This window comes from Aquarana catesbeiana, linkage group LG02 (genome assembly GCF_042186555.1).
Source record: "Aquarana catesbeiana isolate 2022-GZ linkage group LG02, ASM4218655v1, whole genome shotgun sequence".
NCBI classification, from domain to species: Eukaryota; Metazoa; Chordata; class Amphibia; order Anura; family Ranidae; genus Aquarana; species Aquarana catesbeiana.
In genome coordinates this window covers 771,250,397-771,272,307 of record NC_133325.1, presented here as the reverse complement: position 1 = coordinate 771,272,307, position 21,911 = coordinate 771,250,397, and the positions used below count along the sequence as shown (strand labels likewise).

The window sequence follows — 21,911 nt, the reverse complement described above, 5'->3', positions numbered from 1 at the left end:
TTTAACTTACACATGAGCCGTGTGTGCGGAACTGTATCGAACGCTTTTGCAAAATCCAAGTAAACCACGTCCACAGCCACCCCTCTGTCCAAGGTTTTACTTACCTCTTCATAAAAAGAAATCAGGTTTGTCTGACAACTTCTGTCTTTCATGAATCCATGCTGTCTGTTGCTTAAAATGTTTTTTTCCAGCAAGAACTCGTCTATGTGGTCTTTTATTAAACGCTCCAGTATCTTCCCGACTATAGAAGTTAAACTAACAGGTCTATAGTTACTTGGTAAAGACTTTGATCCCTTTTTAAATATAGGCACCACGTTCGCCCTGCGCCAATCCAGTGGTACCATTCCTGTCATTAATGAGTCCCTAAAAATTAGATACAATGGCTTTGAAATTACAGAGCTCAATTTGTCTGATGTTGTGCAGGGGGGGGTTCTGGTTTTCTGTGCATATGAGGGATTGAAGGCTTGTTGCTGCCTAGAGACACTGGGGTCTCTGGATCTAGAGAGTCTCTGTGCTTTTGGTGGGGGGGACGATATAGGCATGGCCCAGGGACTTTCACTGTCATCCTCCAGTTCCTGGTGTTTCTGCACAGGAGGGTGGGCCGGGGCAGGTAATGGTGGGTAGTCCTGGGAGAGGATTGAGGATGCTGGGGAGAGCGGAGCCGTTCCCTGCATGTAAGGGTCTGAGGCCGCTCTGAGAAGGCGCGGAAATGCAGCTGAGCACTGTGTGTAGTGCTGTGAGGCGGCCGGCGTCATGGCGGGCCGCGGCCCGCGTGTCTGCATAGACTGGGGATCGGGGGGGGTTGGTGGACTCACCGCTCCCTCGTGCTGTGTTGGGATCCCTGGGGCTGTCTCCTTCAGCGGGGAGCCAGATGGGTGGTGTTGCCGGGTGGTGTGAGGCGGCATGGGCTGCGGGGAGCTCCGTCGATCGCGCGCCTGAGTGTCCGGCGCCATCTTGTCTCCCCCGCTCTGAGACATGTCCGTCTGGAGGAAGAAGGTGCGGAGGTCTGCGGATGCTCCTGGAGGGGGTTGCGATGTGCCCCTTTGTTTGGAGGATCGGGTGGTCCTCGATTTGCCCATGTGGGTGTTGTGGATCGTCCCCTAATGTGCCTTCAATGCTGTGGGCTGATGGAGCTGTGAGCTTAGGCGTCCATTAAGGTCGGCTTCCGGTCACGCCCCCGTTTTTTATTTTTTGCCCTATAAACAAAAAAAAAAACAACAATTTTGAAAAAAATAACTTTTTTACTTTCTGCTATAAAACACATCCAATAAAAAAAAATTTAAAAAATCTAATTTCTTTATCAATTTAGGCCAATATGTATTCTACTACATATTTTTGGTAAAAAAAAAAAAAATCCCAATAAGCGTATATTGATATATTGATTGGTTTGCGCAAAAGTTATTGCATCTACAAGCTAAGTATCAGGGAATTTAGTAGACCAGACTGCACAGAGGAAACCAGAAACGCATGTTAGTGAAAAATAATGGTGTTTATTACATAGGTGACAAGTAAGAGAAATATAAACAGCACAAACACCAACCACAGACCCACAAACAACAAATAGTATATACAAAGTAAAGGGAGATACCGGAATCGTAAACAAAGCCAGGCCGAAGTCATACACAGGGAGGTCAGCATATGGGGTAAGGATGGGAAAACAAAAGGACAGGGAGAGGATGGATGGATAGGCTGCAGGGCAGGGATCCAGGGAAATCAGGAAACAGGAGGGACAAGTACAGGTTGGCTCAGGATAGGGATCGGATCAGGTCAGGTCAGGACAGATGCAAGCTCAAGGTCAAGATAACAGGCAGCAAGGTCATGGCACAGGGAGAGAGACACCAAGGCAAGCATGTGAGGGCTTTCCAGGTATTTATCAGACTGCCGTAATTTACCTCACGTTACACCTGAGTGCAGAAGGTGCTGTCTGCTCCACACTGCCGAAATACACCCGCTGGTGGACACTGGTACTACGGCCCAAGGATGCAACAGTGCCACCAGCAGGTGAGTCCTCTTATTACAGGTCCTGGGTTTTGGAAGACACCCGCTGGTGGACACTGGTACTGCGATCCAAGAGACCGACAGCGCCACCAACGGGTGAACATTTTCACGACAGTACCCCCCCTCAAAGAGCGGTCCCTCCGGACGCTCCAACTAGGTGAAATTGTCCAAAGTTAATGGCCTCACACCGAACGGATGAGGGTGTAGTGTACCACCCAGAGAGGACAATCCGGGTCACAGCACCAGTGTAGTGATCGAATGTATATTAATATATACTGGTTGATATGATGTAGAGTGGGTATGATAATGAATTAGTGGTTATTATAATGATGATGATGTAAGTACTCTTCCGCAGCAACCCAATTCTTCCAGAGAGATGCACTTTATTGACTTCCAACACAGAACAAAGTCCAAAGTCCACAGATGACAAAGAAATCCGACAGAGTAGATATAATTCAGAACCCCATGTTTTAGGTCTGAGTGTTCCCAGCCATACACAGACAAGCCTAACCTCCAAAAACACTAAATGCCAGCTTGAATGTCCTCCATGAAATACTAGTCCACTAGGAGGGAGTTTCTGCTAGGTCAACCCAAAATACTCTTTGATCTTATTGTTACCCCGTCAAGTCTAATTAACATCAATAAATACTTCTACTATGGTCCTTTAAACAATGTACCCTTTGAAATGTTCAATTAGGTTTCCAGACCATACCTCACCTCACACACCTAGGTAGACTTGCATAAGATCAACACATCAAAGAGTCTTCAGCTGTCCCCTTGATATGTTAAAATTCAGTTGGACAAATCTACCAGTCAATTGAATTCTGGCCTGGTCAATATTGACTGCATGTGTACATATACACAACAATGTCCCACATAAATCGGTGAACATATTACAACACATACAACAGAGGGCACGTCAGGCTGGGCATCGGTACTTTAGACTGGGCAGCAGATACATCAAACTGGACACTTCAGAGCTGGACAGCAGGCTCCGGGTCGTCGAGCTGGGCAGCGGGCTCCGGGTCGTCGAGCTGGGCAGCGGGCTCCGGGTCGTCGAGCTGGGCAGCGGGCTCCGGGTCGTCGAGCTGGGCAGCGGGCTCCGGGTCGTCGAGCTGGGCAGCGGGCTCCGGGTCGTCGAGCTGGGCAGCGGGCTCCGGGTCGTCGAGCTGGGCAGCGGGCTCCGGGTCGTCGAGCTGGGCAGCGGGCTCCGGGTCGTCGAGCTGGGCAGCGGGCTCCGGGTCGTTAGGCCGAACAGCAAGCACCGTAAGGGCAGGCTGGATCAAAGGCACCGGCTCAACAAACTAGGTAACAGGCCCCGGCCCAGTGGGCTGGGTAACGGGCCCTGGTTCAGCATGCTGGACACCGGCACTGGTCCGGCAAGCCGAATAAGGGGCACTGGCTTAACAGGCCGAGTGACAGACTCCGGTTTAGCAGACTGGGTAAAATGCTCTGGTTTAGCAGACTGGGTAAAGGGCTCTGGTTTAGCAGACTGGGTAAAAGGCTCTGGTTTAGCAGACTGGATAAAGGGATCTGGTTTAGCAGACTGGGTAAAGGGCTCTGGTTTAGCAGACTGGGTAAAGGGCTCTGGTTTAGCAGACTGGGTAAAGGGCTCTGGTTTAGCAGACTGGGTAAAGGGCTCTGGTTTAGCAGACTGGGTAAAGGGCTCCGGTTCAGCAGACTGGGTAACGGGCACCGGTTCAGCAGACTGGGTAACGGGCACCGGTTCAGCAGACTGGGTAACTGGCACCGGTTCAGCAGAATGGGTAACGGGCACCGGTTCAGCAGACTGGGTAACAGGCACCGAAACTTCAGGCTGAAACACGGGCACCGAAACTTCAGGCTGAGACACCAATATCAAGACATCAGGCTGGAAGGCATGTACCAGTACATCAGACTGGAAAGCGGGCACATTAGACTGAGAAGTGGGCACATCAGACTGAGAAGCGGAGACATCAAGCTGGAAGGCAGGCACCAAGACATCAGGCTGGAAGGCGAGCATCGGGACATCAGGCTGGAAGGCAAGCACATCAGACTGGGAAGCGGGCACCGAGACTTTAGGCTGGAAGACAGGCATCAGGACATCAGACTGGGAAGCGGGCACATCAGACTGGAAAGCGGTCACCGAGACATCCGGCTGGAAGGCAGGCATCAGGACATCAGGCTGGAAAGCGGACACATCAGACTGGAAAGCGGAGACATCAAGCTGGAAGGCAGGCACCGAGACATCAGGCTGGAAGGCAAGCATTGGGAAATCAGACTGGAAAGCGTGCACATCAGACTGGGAAGTGAGCACATCAGACTGGGAAGCGGAGACATCAAGCTGGAAGGCAGGCAGGCACCGAGACATCCGGCTGGAAGGCAAGCACCGAGACATCAGGCTGGGAAGCGGGCACATCAGACTGGAAAGCAGGCACATCAGACTGGAAGGCAGGCACATCAGGCACATCAGACTGGAAGGCAGGCCCATCGGACTGGAAGGCAGGCCCATCGGACTGGAAGGCAGGCACTGGGTTGGCAGGTTTAGGTGGGTCATCAGGTTCAACTGACATGAACGCAGGCTGGAACAGGTTGGTTGGTGTGGAAGTAAGTTGGGTTACTGGCAGGATGGTGTGGGTCGGAAAGAACTTTCGTTTCTTTTTTGGTTTAGCCACTGCAGCTTTGTACGTAGGTGCAGGGCTGTAAGAATAAAAAGTAGCTGGGCAAAAGGAAGACCAAGGAACAGTGGCTGGAGGGGGGTTTTGTGGGATTGTTACAGGTGGAGGAGAAGAGACAGGTGGATTGAAGGCGGGATAGGTGCTACACTTGGAGACTGGATAATAGTATTTGGTAGGGGGCTGAATAAACTGGGCTGTAGCTGAGGTTGTCATAGGCGACGGGGAGATAGATTCTTGGGAAGGCAGGTGATTAATGGTAGGGCTGGAATATTGTGGCTTAGCTAAATGCAGGAGATCTGACCATGCCTGTAGCACAGGTTGAACAAACGCTGATTCACACACAGCCTGACTAACCAAGGATTGCACAGAATGCATGCAATCAGACAACACCTGCTGTGAACAAGAGGAATAACGGTCCATGAAACAGGCTGGATCATCCTCCAATAACCATACCAGAAATTCAACTTGGCCATAATTGAAAGGGGGAGAAAAATCATCGCTTCGTTTGAGAAAACATGACAGGGCTGCCTTTGCACATAACTGGATTAAGGGCTGAACATCCTCAAATGACATGTCGCCCTGATCCACTAGGGAATGAGCTGATCAGATAGTTTCCATCAGCTGGTCACTAGTCCACCCTTTTAAAACCTAGCGACAATATTCACCATTCTCTTCTGCCAGCAGAGAATAATAAATGATTTAATTGAAATCCATATTAGCAGAACTAACAAACCAAGATGGTTCCTCAAAGCAGCCACGTCTGGTCAGGGATGGCCTTGGTGTACTATCAGGGAATTTAGTAGACCAGACTGTGTGGACTCCACGTGTCAAACGAGCTTGTATAAATTGGAATTGGACAATATACAAGCTAGTTTGACATGTGGAGTATATGCTCTTACGTGTTCAAACTCTCTGGTAAGCCTCCCCTTCATACGGTGGTGGCTTTCGTCACTTTTTATTTATTCACCTATTTACAAGATTGGGTTTCATTTCCATCTACACGGAGAACTTGTTTCACAAGAACTGTTTATGGACACTCTTTGCAACTTCTTTTTATCTTAGTTTGTCACATTGTATATTTGATATATAGTTTATAGACTGCAACGCAAATTGAAACATATTCATATGTTTAACATCTCTATATGCAATCTAGAACGAATGTTTATATTTTATCTACTCACTGTGAACTTATTTCCTATTTTTATTCGGTATGGGAATGCCTATGTATGGGAATGCCTATGTCGCCTATGTATATTTCATTAAGCACGTCATTTTAGCGCTACACTTTTGCTATATTTGTTTTTGTTACCATTAATTTCATATGTGGTGTGTTAGCTGCTAATTTAAGGGCAGCGCAGAATTTACTTGTTTTTTTTTCCATATATATATATATATATATATATATATATATATATATATATATATATAATTTCTCACAAAAGTGAGTACACCCCTAAGTGAAAATATCCAAATTGGGCCCAATTAGCCATTTTTCCTCCCCGGTGTCATGTGATTTGTTAGTGTTACAAGGTCTTGGGTGTGAATGGGGAGCAGGTATGGTAAATTTGGTGTTATCGTTCTCACTCTCTTACTGGTCGCTGGAAGTTCAACATGGCACCTCATGGCAAAGAACTCTCTGAGGATCTGAAAAAAAAGAATTGTTGCTCTACATAAGGATGGCCTAGGCTATAAGAAGATTGCCAAAACCCTGAAACTGAGCTGCAGCATGGTGGCCAAGACCATACAGCGGTTTAATAGGACAGGTTCCATTCGGAACAGGCCTTGTCATGGTCGACTAAAGGAGTTGAGTGCACATGCTCCGCATCATATCCAGAGGTTGTCTTTGGGAAATAGTATGAGTGCTGCCAGCATTGCTGCAGAGGTTGGAGGGGTGGGGGGAAAGCCTCTTCTAAAGATGATGCACAAGGAAGCCTGCAAACAGTTTGCTGAAGACACGCAGATTAAGAACATGGATTACTGGAACCATGTCCTGTGGTCTGATGAGGATGAGAACAAGATAAACTTATTTGGTTCAGGTGGTGATAAGCGTGTGTGGCGGCAGCAGAAGTGACACTTTGCTACAATGTAAAGTAGTGAGTGTACAGCTTATATAGCAGTGTAAATTTGCTGTCCCCTCAAAATAACTCAACACACAGCCATTAATGTCTAAACCGCTGGCAACAAAAGTGAGTACACCCCTAAGTGAAAATGTCCAAATTGGGCCCAAAGTGTCAATATTTTGTGTGACCACCATTATTTTCCAGCACTGCCTTAACCCTCTTGGGCATGGAGTTCACCAGAGTTTGACGGGTTGCCAATGGAGTCCTCTTCTACTCCTCCATGACGACATCACGGAGCTGGTGGATGTTAGAGACCTTGCGCTCCTCCACCTTCCGTTTGAGGATGCCCCACAGATGCTCAATAGGGTTTAGGTCTGGAGACATGCTTGGCCAGTCTATCACCTTTACCCACAGCTTCTTTAGCAAAGCAGTGTCTTTAAGGTGTGTTTGGGGATGTTATGTTGGAATACTGCCCTGCGGCCCAGTCTCGGAAGGGAGGGGATCATGCTCTGCTTCAGTATGTTGCAGTACATGTTGGCATTCATGGTTCCCTCAATGAACTGTAGCTCCCTAGTGCTGGCAGCACTCATGCAGCCCCAGACCATGACACTCAAACCACCATGCTTGACTGCAGGCAAGACACATTTGTCTTTGTACTCCTCACCTGGTTGCCGTCACACACGCTTGACACCATCTGAACCAACCACAGGACATGGTTCCAGTAATCCGTGTCCTTAGTCTGCTTGTCTTTAGCAAACTGTTTTTACAGGCTTTGTTGTGCATCATCTTTAGAAGAGGCTTCCTTCTGGGACGACAGCCATGCAGACCAATTTGATGCAGAGTGCGGCGTATGGTCTGAGCACTGACAGGCTGACCCCCCACCCCTTCAACCTCTGCAGCAATGCTGGCAGCACTCATACGTCTATTTCCCAAAGACAACCTCTGGATATGACGCTGAGCACGTGCACTCAACTTCTTTGGTCGACCATGGTGAGGCCTGTTCAGAGTGGAACCTGTCCTGTTAAACCGCTGTATGGTCTTGGCCACCGTGCTGCAGCTCAGTTTCAGGGTCTTGGCAATCTTCTTATAGCCTAGGCCATCTTTAGGTAGAGTAAAAATTATTTTTTTCAGATCCTCAGAGTTCTTTGCCATGAGATGCCATGTTGAACTTCCAACGACCAGTAAGAGAGAGTGAGAATAATAACACCAAATTTACCATACCTGCTCCCCATTCACACCCAAGACCTTGTAACACTAATGAGTCACATGACACCGGGGAGGAAAAATGGCTAATTGTGCCCAATTTGAATATTTTCACTTAGGGGTGTACTTTTTTCAGATCCTCAGAGTTCTTTGCCATGAGCTGCCATTTTGAACTTCCACTTTTGTGAGATACAGTGTGTGTGTGTGTGTGTGTGTGTGTGTGTGTGTGTGTATGTATGTATGTTTATGTGTACGTGTGTGTGTATGTGTATATATTTATTTGAAAATATACTCAGCTGTATGTGTGCTGCACTGTATTTTCTGATATGTAAACAAATAATGCATTCTGTATGCAGGCCAATTAATTAGCTGACCAACTAATCTATTATGAAAATAGTTGACAACTACTTTTATAATCAATTGTCAATTAGTTTCAGCACTAAAATTATACCCCCTGTTGCTCTCAGCAGGCCCCCCGAATGCGATCTTTTTAAGTGAATGGAGCTACGCTTCTAGTACAATGATCAAGGGGTTAAAGCAGGCAGTGAGAAGGTAATACAATGCCTCCTCACTGTCTGTCAAATGGAACTGTGAACAAGCCCTAAAAGTGAACTGCAGTCCACCAAATGCTCACCTCTGTTCCAGCTATGGAATCATTGGGTTCCTAGCCTGGTGCTGACTTCTTCTACCCGGGCCTATGCAAGGGTTGGGTTTTCATCCTCTTAAATGGCTGGCGAGGAAAGATGACTGGCACCATGTTTTACAAGTCATTTACAGGCTCTTAAAGTGGTTGTAAACCCTTTACAACCAATTTTTGCTACAGGTAAGCCTATAATGAGGCCTACCTGTAGTTACCCTGGATATCTCCTAAACCTGCAGGGTTTAGGAGATATGCCCTGTATCTGCATGTTCCGACGTCATCAGCACATGCGCACTGAAGCAACGGCACGTACGTGTCGTTGCTTCAGTGAGTGTGCCGTTACCGGCGGCTCCCGCGCACATGTGCGGTAGTGAGGTCATCGCGGCTCCGGCCAGTCACAGCGCTGGAGCCCGCGATACTCGGAAGTAACTCCGGGAGTGATGTCGCTGGCCAGAGCAGGGTACGAGGATCTCTGCGGGGGCTTCGATCTAAGGTAAGTAATTCATAATGAGTTAGAATGCAATGCATACTAGCTCATTATGCCTTAGTCTTGCAGGTTTTTTTTTTGTTTTCTAGGGTTTACAACCACTTTAAGAGAGAGGGGAGATCAGCAAATGGACATTTGCTGGTCAATCTCCCCTCTACCCAGCCGCATCCACTTTGCCAGTCCTTGGTCCACTGATGGAAACTCGAGGAAAAATGTGGTGAACAATTGTACTGCGATGCCATGCCTCAAAAAAAACAGGTGGCTGTAGAGCTTCCATCTGATGGCCGGTTTTTCATTTGTGTACTGCGGGCTGCCGTATAAGGTCTGATGGCTATTGTTTGGCAGGGTGTCTCCCTCCTCTCAAGGCTATTGCTCTGGGACATCCCAGCAGGTAATGAATATTAGCCCAACTCTGTGTCCCATGATGTATGAAAAAGAAAATATGTTTTTTTCATCATGCTTACCTGTAAAATCCTTTTCTTTGAGTACATCATGGGACACAGAGGTTCCTCCCCTCTTTTTGAGAATTCAGTGCTTGCTACAAAACTGAAGTACTTCCTGTATGGGAAGGGTTATATAGGGGATCACTTCCTGTCTAAAGACCTTTGGTCTACCAGTGTCCATTCACCTGGAGATGAGGTATAACCCAGCAGGTAATGAATATTAGCCTAACTCTGTGTCCCATGATGTACTCAAAGAAAAGGATTTTACAGGTAAGTATGACGAAAAAATCCTATTTTTCCTTCCTAAAATTAATTTTTAAACGTATAAATTGACAAAAAACAATCACAAGAAGTCAGCACAACTCCTGTTTTTATAACTCCTCCAATCCCACTTTATTTACAATCCCAAATGTGAACGCACTTTGCAAAACTCAAAATCTTGCGAATCTGCCCCATTGAATGTACTATTTACATTATGAAGACAACAGTGGATTACAACAGTACATTATTATAGGCCATCCAGGACAGCCATCTTGCTGGTGTTATGTTTCTAAACATTTCATAGTAAGCAACGTTTATGAGCCATGTGCAGCCTATTTGGAGTGTGTTCTGATGTCCCGTAAACGTGCAAATTTTGAGTGCAGATATTGAATTTCAATACTGACTATAGGTTTTCTTGTATCCTTAAAATATTGTATGTTATTTTATCCAGAGTCCGCGAATGAAGTGTTATGCAGTGGCCAAGGAAATGACCTCAGAATAAACTTGAATCCTCGGGAGATACAGACGCGTACATCTGTCCAGCTTGTTGAGAAGAAAATTGGTGATGTTTCCACTGTGAAAGGTCAATACTCTGACCCAAGTATCAACCCAACATGTGAATTCTGGTTGGAGAAGGAGAGCGGTGAAGGTGGGTAGTACTGTTCATTATATGACATGTCTGGGTTGATCTTCACATATTAACCACTTCTGGAGCGCCCACCGCAGTTTTACGTCCTCACTTTGAAAGAGGATATCGTTGTTATGGCAGCAGCTAGCTGCCATAACCCCGTTATCCTCTTCTTCAGTGGGAGCGGTCTGCAAGATCACTTTTATCGACGGCGGGAGAGGGCCCCCTCCCTTCCCGCCATGATCCGGTACCCTCCGCCGCTTACCAGAGCTGTCGGCAGCGTCGGAGGCGATCGCTTCTGTCCCCTGCCTGGATATGGAGACAAGTGAGGGGAAGATGGCCCCCACCCGTCTCCATATCACTGCAGGGCGGAAGCGACGTCTGAAGATTATTTCCCAGGAGATGGAAATGGAGACATCGTCCTCGGGTCCAAACAAACGCCCACCTCCTACTAGCCCGCTGGATCCCCTATGGAACAAACCCAAGGCCCGAAGATCGTCGCATAAAGGTCCTACATGAGCCTCTGCATATCGCAAAGTTCGGGTCCTAAATATTCTGATGCATCCGCATCCAACTTTTCTCTTTTCCTGAGAGACTGACTCCCTTAAGATTCCAGGAGTAGTATCCTCCAGTGTTCTTTCTCAGTTTATGAACAGAGTTTTGTTTTATTCGATATTTCTTCCTCTGTTGCTTTTAGAGATGGATTCCCTAACTGCACCTCCCCCGTCCAGAAGGCGAGGGAGGAACTGTAGACTCTTTTCCGCGGTGAAAGTGACTGGGTCCGCCTCATAAGTGTTTGAAGATTGGCTGGTCCCCCCCTCCCTCCCGCTTATGCGGGCGGCTTGGGGGGCACCACGGAGGAGTGGTCAGGGGGTTCTCCGACCCCATCTTATTTACACATTTGCTAAATGTTATTGATCGTATTTTTGATCTTGTCTCTAGGAGCTTACCTATTTTTTTTCTCGCATCCTGTTGTGAGATGATCCCTAGGATCTGTTCTCTTCCTCTGGGTTCGTTTACCCATCGGGGGGGGGGACTTCCTCCTGTACTGTCTTTTCTATCTCCCTTTCTCTCTATTCTATCCTCTTTTGAGCATCACCTGACCATTTTATCTCTACAGATACTACCATTTGCTGGCTTTCCCGGTCTGCAAGTTCCCAGAGGTACTGTACTGGCAATCCTATCGTTACTTTGGGGTGGCAGAAAGTCCCAAAGGTAAGTGGCGGTAGACATTGCAGCACATCTCACCTCAGGTTCCATGGCTGATCACACTCTAAAGGCCCTAAAGGTCGCGACACATAATGTCCAGGGTCTGAACCCCCCCTCCTCCTCAAACATAGGAAACTCTTTAATGCATACAAATCTAACCTGGACATTGTAATGATACAATAAACTCACTTCCCAATTCGGTATAGTCCCAAGTTCCTCCACTCCCACTTCCATAATTTCATATGGCCAATGTGGTCAATAAGTCCAAGGGGGTGGCCATTTTATTTGCAAAAACGTGCAAATTCACCTGGATCACTGACAAAAAAGATCCAGAGGGCAGATTTATCCTAGTGAAGGGTATGATCGAGGGTCACCTATACTTCCTAATATCCTACTACACTTCCAACAAAGGTCAAGCAGCCTCTTTTAAACATCTATTTGAAACACTTGCTCCTCTGTTGGAGGGCACGGTCATCTTTGGAGGAGACTTCAACGCAGCATTTGATCAGGGACTGGACAGAACCAAACCTCCCTCAGCCCAACTGACATGCCCGACCAAAGAGAGCCTAAAAATAGCGAAACTCATCCATGCCCAGGGTTTGACTGATGTTTGGAGAGAACTGAATCCTACTAAGCGAGACTACACACACTTCTCTCACCCTCACAACTCCTATGCCGGAATTGACCACCTGTTGGTCCCAAATCGCACTATTCCACTTGTAAAATCCCACATCAGGGACACGGTCTTGTCAGATCACTCCATAGTGATCATGTCCATTTAGATACATAGCTCGAGACAGGGCCAGAGAGACTGGAGACTGAACGAATCTATTCTCTCTGACCCTGTCCGAGTTACCATGCTGGATAAAGCTCTGAAGGAATACTTCCTTTTCAACAACGTTGGTGGGATAGCATCTGAAACCCTGTGGGCGGCTCACAAGACCTTTATGACAGGGGAAATGATTAGGATGGCAGCCCAGATAAAGAGGGAGAGGGAGGCAGACATAGTGAGGTTGGAAGGGATATATACACAGCTGAGAACCCAGCACAAACTGAACCCCTCCCCCATTACGCCGACACAACTGGACAAAGCTAGGCTGGAGCTCAATCTAGCTCTCACAGCCAAAGCAGAAAAACAAATCAGATGGAGCAAGAATAGATTTTACACCCAAGGGGACAAGATGGGCTCCATGTTGGCCGCAAGGTTAATGCCCCGCTTCAGATCATACACCATGCCAAAGATTAGGATCCCTGGACTGGGCACCACCTCCAACCCCCTCCAAGATACTGGATGCTTTCCAGGCGTTCTACGCAAATCTATATAGTCCCCACACACGGGGCAATAACGCTTTCCTACACAAATTCCTGTATAGCCTTCCCATACTGTCACTCTCCCTGGAGCACAAAGGGGAGCTCGAAGTCCCCTTTACTGATGGAGAGGTATTAGGGGTGATTAAGGACCTAAAGACGGGTTTGGCTCCGGGGCCAGACGGGCTCTCGAATCCCTATTCTAAAACGTTTGCCGAGACCTTGGTCCCGCATCTAACGAAATTTCTAAATGCAAAGATGTAGGGAAATCCACTTTATCCTCAGCTCAACACAGCGTATATTGCAGTTATCCCTAAGCCGGACAAGAATCTGAAAGAGACTGGCAACTACCGACCCATTTCTCTTATTAACAGTGACTTAAATATCTTAACCAAAATACTAGCGAACCGTTTGGTTTCATTCATTAGCACGTATATACACAAGGATCAAGTGGGGTTCATCCCAGGAAGGCAAGGCCCCGACCAGATACGGCAGGCGATAGATATAGTTTCCATTCTCAAAACAAATTGGGTGGATGGTCCCAAGCAATCGAGATGCTCCTCTCCCTGGACCTACACAAGGCCTTTGACTCGGTGTCCTGGCCTTTTATCTTTGCACTTTTAGAACGCTGGGGTTTCGGCACACGTTTCTTATGCCTGATGCACGCATTATACTCTAACCCTACAGCACATATCAGACTCCAGGGCTGTTACTCCAAACCCATCCCTAATTAAAAAGGGACTAGACAAGGCTGCCCTCTTATCCCCGCTCATTTTCGCGATAGCCATTGAGACACTGGCCATCGCGATTTGCCAAAATCCGAACATACAGGGTGTCTCCTGTGGCCCCCAAACACATAAATGCGGCCTCTTTGCAGACGACATTTTGCCGTTTGTCACCTTCCCCATCACCTCCCTTCCGAACTTATGCAAAACATTAGATGACTTCACAACGATATCAGGCCTACAGGTGAATTACACCAAATCCCAGCCCCTGAATATCTCACTACAGAATGACACGGTGGCTCTCCTAAAACAATCCTTCAAGTTTGCTTTGAGTGATTCCTCTATTAGGTACTTGGGCATCAACCTGAAGTCCAAGACAGACACCCTCTATGCGAATAACTACCCCCCCCCCCCCAATATATCATAAGCTAGAAACAGACCTAATTACTTGGTCTAAAAATAACCTGTCATGGTTTGGAAGGGTGAACTCCATAAAAATGACGTTACTCCCGCGGTTAGTGTACCTCTTTCGCTCTCCACCCATACGGAAGGACCACATTAAATCATTCCAAAGTAAACTACTGAGATTCACCCGGGGAAAGGCGGGGTATAGGATACCACAAAAAGCTCTATACCTTCATAGAAGGAAGGGAGATCTTGGCTTGCCCCACCTCCACAAGTACTATCAGGCAGCCAGACTAGCTCAGCTGTCTGTAGTTTATTCAAGATTCGAAAAGCCAGACTGAGTACATATAGAAAAACAGGCCGTTCCTCATTTCATGCTAGACTTCCTACTTTGGAGTCCCCCGAAAGACAGACCCCCGATTATGGCCCCAACCCTGTCCCACTCCTTCGCCCTCTGGGATACGCTACGCTCGTCGACTGCTTTAGTGTCCTCATACAGACCCTTAACTCATCTCTTCAACAACCCGAATTTTCCCCCTGGGAAAAATACCCTAGCATTCAAATGGTGGTTGGAGAAGGGACTTTACAGAATTGGTCAATTCTTTACAGCAGCGGGCCCCTTCACCATTAACCACTGTATCAAAAAGCTAGATCTACCCAACTCAGAACGATTCAGGTTTGGCCAAATAACACACTTTCTACATTCTCTCCCACTAAAGTTTACCGACTACAAGTTGTCGTGTGGTCAAGCCATGGACCAGAAGGGGGGATCTCAGTGATCTACTCGTCACTTGTCTCTACGGCCTCCAAGGAAGCTTTTAGGATTGCCTGGGAATCTGACTTCCAATTCCAGCGGGACTTGGAGAACTGGCAGACTGCCTATTTCAAGTCTTTTAATGGTATCCTGGAAGAACATTTTTAACCTAATTGACAGGCTGGTTGGAAGTCGGATCCCTAGAACCCCAACGATTGCCCTCTTAAATGCACAGATCCCAATGCTTTCCAAACCCTCCCAGAGGTTAATTCATTCCATATTGTTAGGTGCTAAACTCACAGTGGCTAAGGCCTGGAAACAATTTCTAATTTCCTGCGGCTAAGAAGAAAATATCATGGATAATGTCGCAAGAAAAGCTGTCTAGTATATTGCTAAACACAACTGAAAACTTCGAAACAGTATGGGAACCATGGGCCCAACCGGTGGGCGTTCTCCTGGGGTCCCCTCCCAGGCCGGTATAGTACACTCTCAGCATTTCAGGTGATGCTCCTCATCTACGCTCTTCTTTCTTTCTCCTTTCTGCTCGCTCTGAGCCTCTGTGCCCTTCTTTCCACTCTTTTCTCTACTCAAGTTTTTATCAGTTTAGATGTCTATTGTTTAAGATCACAGGTAGAGTCTGAGTTTTTATCAATTTTATTATGTTCTGATGTTCTAGATCCGGTATAGGCCTCTTCCCTGACGAAGGGCTTGTACTAATTGGAGGGTCTGGGATCTCCCCTCCAGCACAGTTAGATCCCACTCGGGGTGTTGGAGGGAGCGGAACCCGCCTACAGCTTTCATTAGTTTTTCTAAAATCTCCAAAGATCCGGAACTGACCAAAGGCCTCTGTTCTTGTTTTTATCTGTTATAGCTATAAATGGTTTCAATTCCTCTGCACATATACCATTGTTTACTTATGTATGGCTTATGCTTTATGTATAACTTATGCATTTTTAAATAAAAATTTTTTGACATAAAATAAATAAGAAAAAAAAAATATATTTTTTTAAACGCGCCCGGTCCCGACAAGCTCGCATGCAGAAGCGAACGCATACGTGACTAGCGCCCGCATATGAAAACGGTGTTCAAACCAATACGCGATCGGTAGAGCGAGAACAATAATTTTAGCCCTAGACCTCCTCTGTAACTTAAAAAATGCAACCTGTAGAATTTTACAAACGTCGCCTTCGGAGATTTTTAAGGGTAAAAGTTTGTCGCCATTCCACGATCGGGCGCAGTTTTGAAGCGTGACATGTTGGGTATCAATGTACTCGGCGTAACATTATCTTTCACAGTATAAAATAAAAATTGGGCTAACTTTACTGTTGTCTTATTTATTAATTCAAAAAAGTGTATTTTTTCCAAAAAAAAGTGCACTTGTAAGACCGCTGCGCAAATACAGTGTGACAGAAAGAAAGTATTGCAATGACCGCCTTTTTATTTTCTAGGGTGTTAGAAAAATGTTTGGGGGTTCTAAGTAATTTCCTAGCAAAAAAAACTGTTTTTAACTTGTAAACAACAAATCACAGAAAGAGGCTCGGTCTTTAAGTGGTTAAAGAGGAGCTCCAGGCTCCTTCAGAAAAAAATTAAAATCCGCAGCTACAAATACTGTAGCTGCTGACTTTTAATATTATGGCACTTACCTGTCTAGTCATTCAGCTGTGTCCTTATCCGAGCCGATTATTAAATCGGCTGTCAGGTGCTGGCGCCGACAGTTCAGCAGAATATGCCAGTGCAGGGAGTTGATTAACACAGATAATACTTGAAGAAGTAATGTAAAGCAGTAAAATATTTGAGACTGTAAATTTGTAATTTATCCACTGGGACAGTGGCAGCTGGTGCTCAATTTTCTTGGCGGGGCACGGTCCCCCCCCCCCCTGTCTTCTGCTGAGTCCCGGCGGTCGCTTCTCCTCCCAGCCAATCGGGACTCGGGACCCGCTTCCTTATTGGCCAGGAGGAGAAACAGGAAGACATTGGCAAATATTAATTCGCTAATGTCACACAAGTGAGTGAGTTAGGGGGGCAGTGCATTGCCCCAACACCCCCCCCCCCCCCGAGCCCCCACTCTTTTCGAAGCCAGTTAGAGCCTCCACCTCTAATCACGTGCTTAAAAAAAACAAACACTGAAATCCATGCATCCGGCACCCTGCATGTAGATTAGGGGCGGGGTGTATAGATTAGGGGAATAGCGCCCCTAACTGAGCAGACGCCACTGCACTGGGATATCCACTGCATGATTTTGACGCACTAAGACCGTCTAGGTATGTCGGCGTCCTGGCCCAGAGAAATTTAAAGAAGAGCTCCGCCCAAAAGTGGAAGCTTTGCTTGTCTGCCTCCTAACCCCCCCTTCTCTACTGCCACATTTGGCACCTTTTTGGGGGGGGAAGGGGTACCTGACCGGTACCAGCTCCCACTTTCGGCCCCCCTCCTTCCCCCGCAGCCTTCTGGGACACTTCTCAGGGGTTGATTTACATAAACTGGAGAGTTAGAAACCAATCAGCTTCCAGGTTTCTTTTTTGTCAGAGTTTTAATGAACAAACAAGTTAGAGCTGCACAATTAATCGTCAAGAATCGTTATCGTGATTAATCGTCAAGAATCTGTATCACGATTCACAATTCTTTCTATGCAAAAATTCTCTCTGCTCTTCTGAAGACACAGCCCTCAAAAGAAAGGAAGAGAAAAACCGGGCAGTCTGCCAAGAAACAAAACATTCTTTATCAGTTGAACTTAAGTATAAACATTGTAACAATTTGCCAGTGGAATAGACTTCCTGTGTAAGTGGAAAAAGTTTAACCACTTAAACACTAAACCTTTTTCTGACATTTGTTGGTTTCAAGTTAAAATCATTTTTTTTGCTAGAAAATTACTTAGAACCCCCAAACATATATATTTTTTAGTAGACATCCTAGAGAATAAAATGGTGGTTGTTGCAATATTTTATGTCACATTGCATTTGCGCAGTGGTCTTTTAAATGTAATTTTTTTGGGAAAAAATTACTTTAATGAATTAAAAAAATAAAAAAATCTAACCAGTAAAGTTAGCCCTTTTTTTTTGTATAATGTGAAAGATTTTACGTCGAGAGAATCGTGATCTTTTTAATCTAAGCAAAAAAATTGTGATTCTCATTTTGGCCAGAATCGTGCAGCTCTAAAACAAGTCAGAAGCTGATTGGTTTCTATGCACAGCTGCACCAGATTTTGCACCTCCAGTTTTAGTAAATCAACTCCACAGAATCTTTCATGTCAAAAAAATCCTACCTGTTAGCATTTAAAAAAAAAATACTATAGTTGCTTTAATTCTGTATGATGTACTATCAAACGCATTTTTTTAATTCTTAAAATTTTGATGTATGGTGGTGATCTGCTTTTGATAAATTTGTATTTTTTTTTCTTTTATTATCTTATCATATTAGAGAATCAAAATCCAGCAGAAGATGCAGGAATGTTTTCCATCCAGTGCAGTGCCTCTGGCCATAAGAAATTCATGATCACCTGGAGCAATGAAGGACAGCCTGTGAGTCAGGAAGACAAAGTGAACACAGCTGGAAATACAACCATGGTGACAAGTACACTGAATCACACCGTGTCTTCATTACCTGCTGACCACAGAATAATTTGCACCATAACTCTCAGTAGGTACATCGGGGTGATACTCCTGTTTGGTTGTCCCAGACAGTTATACACATTACAAAAAAGTTAGAAATTGTAAAGTGCACTTGCTGAGTTAGCGCCACGTGAGAGGCTGACATATATACACGGTCTGTCCCAGGAAAAACTGTGGCCCAATATGGTGTTGAACTTTTGGTAAGTTACCTTAATGAAGGCCAAATATTAACTGCATAAACCTAAGCACGTTTCTGGGTATGTCTGCATTTTTGCCTCAAGGTGAAGGCTGGTACATAAATATACTCCCTCACTACAGTTTACTGCCAAGTATGTAAGGCACAACCAAACTACTACACACAGTAGAGTAGCTCCGCTAGTAAAACATTGACTCCACCCTTAAAGTAGTTGTAAAGCTTCAAGGTTTTTCACCTTTATGCATTCTATGCATTATGGCGAAAAACCTGTGCTGTAGCTGCCCCCCAGACCTCCCCTTTTTCTTACCTGATTCCAATCCAGCGATGTTAATGAGCCCATGGCTCCAGCCACTGTCTCTCTCCTTATTGGGCAGATTGATAGCAGCAGGAGCCATTTTCTCTCGCCGCTATCAATCAAATCCAGTGACGCAAGGCCGAGTCCAGCTGTCTGTGTCAATAGACGCAGCAGTGGAACTCGGGAGGGAGCCCGCACGGGTGCCCCCAGGGAAAGCTGCTTTGCGTGGGGGCATCCAATGAAGAGGAGGGGCCAGGAGTGCCAGCAGGGGACCCCCAGAAGAGGAGAATCGGGGCTGCTCTATGCAAAATGATTGCACAGAGCAGGGACGTATAGAACAAAAAAAATGAGGGTTTACAGCCCCTTTAACCATGAGTAGAAAAAGTACCTACAAAAATGCTAAGATCTGAATATTGAGCCCGAACATTTCTTACAAATTGTGGATCTCATATCAAGCCCTAAAATATGTTCTCCAACTCCTTACTCTGGTTTCTTGCTTTGAATCATCATTTTTTTTTTTTTAGTATTTAGAGGGTGTTATAGTTCCAGTCTTCTTGTCAGGCAGTACCTATGTGTAACCCTGTAGGGGCTGCTAAGTCTTGTGGCCCACCTGTCACCCTGCCCAGCCTGGTGTTCACCTCTCAGACACTCCAAGACATAAAACAGTCCATGTACTTGTTTTTTATGTTCTATTAAGGGAATAGATCTTGGATGGGTAAAGGAATATGTGGGATGCCCAGTGAAATCTAGAACAGTCATTAGGACAGCTATATACACTCCCTGTACATGTTACTACTCCAGACTCCTTCTGCACACTTGCTTGCAGACTATTGCACGCTCTCTCTCTCTTCCTCCTGTACATCTCTTCACTCCTAGGAGCAGCTAGCATATGTTCGGCCTTACATTTAGGCCCCTTTCACACGAAGCGGGCTCCGTTTCTGCGGAGCCCGCCTCGGTCCGCCGGCTCAGCGGGAGATCAGTCCGTTGATCTCCGCTGAGCCGGCGGATGACAGGTTCCTCTCTGCTCACTGAGCGGGGAGGGGCTTGTCAGGCGCCGCTGCCGCCTATAGAGGGATCGGACGAAAATGGACAGCGTGTCCGTTTTCGTCAGATCTCCCCCCGATCCGATCCGCCAGCGATGGACCTGGACGTAGGGCTTTTCATCGGACAGGGTCAGATGTCAGCGGACATGTCTCCGCTGGCATTCGACGCTCCATAGACTAACATGGAGCGCTCGTTCAGGTCCGCCGTCAAAACTGACAGGCGGACCTGAACGGTCCGATCGTGTGAAAGGGGCCTTACTCATCAAGGCCTCAGCAATTGCCCTTTGTAGGCAGGGACCGCGGGCCCCTATAGTGTAGCAGAGATATAAAGACTTTAGTGCTGGCTGTCCCACTGATGGACTACTGCTCCCGGTCAGCCCTCTTCAGGCCCTGCCAGCCCTCGTGGCTACAGCTGCTCAACTCCACTGCCCATGACACCACAGTCCACACTACTGGCTCTACACCCATCCCAGACTGCTCACTCCCAGTCCTCTCAGGTGTACCTCCCCAGTCCTCCTGACTGTACCTGTCACTCACCAGCCCTCCTGACTGCACCTGTTGGTTCCCTCCTGGAGACTTGCCCAGCAGTACTAGCTCCTGCTGTCCTCTTGCTCCTCCTGTGCCTCCTGTCCAGAACCTTCACGCTTTCTTGAAGGGCTCCGTCCTGCATCCGAGCCCAGACCCAAGGTCACCCCCCCCCCACCCGACCCAGACTGGGGAGATCTCTCAAAGGCCCCGACAGCCTAGTACTCCATCTCCAGTTCTTACACCCGACAACTCCAAACCCAACTGGGCTGACCCCAGGTATTTTAAGGAGGCCTGCCCCCTGCCAATCCAAATCAGGGCTTGGTCAAAGCTCCCTGAGACACCCCATGCAGCTCCACCTCTCTTCCCCTCCTCTCCTTCTAGCTTCTAGAAGGAAGAGGGAGGTGACAGTGAAGTGATGCTGCATGTGAGTCACCAGCTGCTACTCTGAGCCACTCCCAGCCCACACAAACCAAAACAAACAGGCCTAGCTTCCAGCTAGGCCTGCCTAAATTTGCCTGTACTCACAAAAATCCTAACCTCCAGCACCTACCTATGTAGAGCATGCTACATATGCAACACTTGGTCAGGGTTAAGCCCTACAGATGGCTTGAACTACAAGAAACTACACTTGCTTTGTGGTCAGGGATGGAGCAAATGGATTTGTAGTAGTTCCCTAAGCCTGGTACACACTATTTGCTTTTTGTTTTTTTGTTTTTTTCTTTTCCGTTATTCCCACCAGAACACACCGGTCAGTGCTCCCAGCCATTGGCTGAGAGCGCTGATTGGCAGACCTTTTTCAATCATGCCCCTTTGACAGAAGCCTGCTTCTGTTGGACCGGCTGCCATACACAGGGGCCGAATCTTGAGCAGTCTGTCTTTATTGGACCGGCTGATGTCGCCTGATATTTGGTCCCTGTGTATGGCCCTTTAGAGACCCTATCACCAGGTAACACTTTTCAGGCTGCTAAGATGAATAAAGTTTTTGACATTAGTACTTACTGAGGATGTCCATGTTATAGCAGTTGATGGTGCCTTTTTTTCAGTAATAGCCCTGTGGTTTTTTTCACCCTTCTACACTAGGTGTATCAGAGGTCCTGTACTGACCCTGACTTCCCCAAGGTGACTGGCTGCTGCCAGTAAAGCCTCCAAGGCTGCAGCGGTGTGTGGGAGAGCGCTTGCTCCTTATCTGTGACAGCAGTGAGTTTGATGATCACACAGGCAAAGAAACTCGGTTGAAGGTTGCAGTTACTATTATAGATGACTTGGTCTTAATAGAAATGTTTTCATCTTGGCAGGTGTACCTCCAGAGGAATGTCCTGAAAAACCTGCACTAAGTGGGAAGGAACCCACCCTGGAGAATTTTAATAAAGGTGAGTGTGATACCCATTTATTTGAGTGGGCTGACAAACACCAAAAGAGGCATTGTTTTTTTTGTTTACCAGTGTTGCAGTGGGTTGCGCTGCTGT

At 46.8% G+C, this 21,911-nt stretch overlaps 1 protein-coding gene and 1 long non-coding RNA gene across 2 annotated transcripts in view; one reads left to right on the top strand and one right to left on the bottom strand.

The window, feature by feature from the left end:
• The window catches only part of LOC141129347 (uncharacterized), a 177,939-nt gene that overhangs the window by 83,109 nt on the left and 72,919 nt on the right, over nt 1-21,911 (bottom strand). The window lies entirely within an intron of this gene.
• LOC141129875 (uncharacterized) overlaps nt 1-21,911 on the top strand; it is a 96,012-nt gene that overhangs the window by 36,658 nt on the left and 37,443 nt on the right. Inside the window, exons 3-6 of the mRNA XM_073617920.1 lie at nt 10,201-10,398; nt 14,744-14,923; nt 18,193-18,411; nt 21,741-21,815. Coding sequence (XP_073474021.1) covers nt 10,201-10,398; nt 14,744-14,923; nt 18,193-18,411; nt 21,741-21,815 — 672 coding nt within the window. The remainder of the gene's footprint in view (nt 1-10,200; nt 10,399-14,743; nt 14,924-18,192; nt 18,412-21,740; nt 21,816-21,911) is intronic.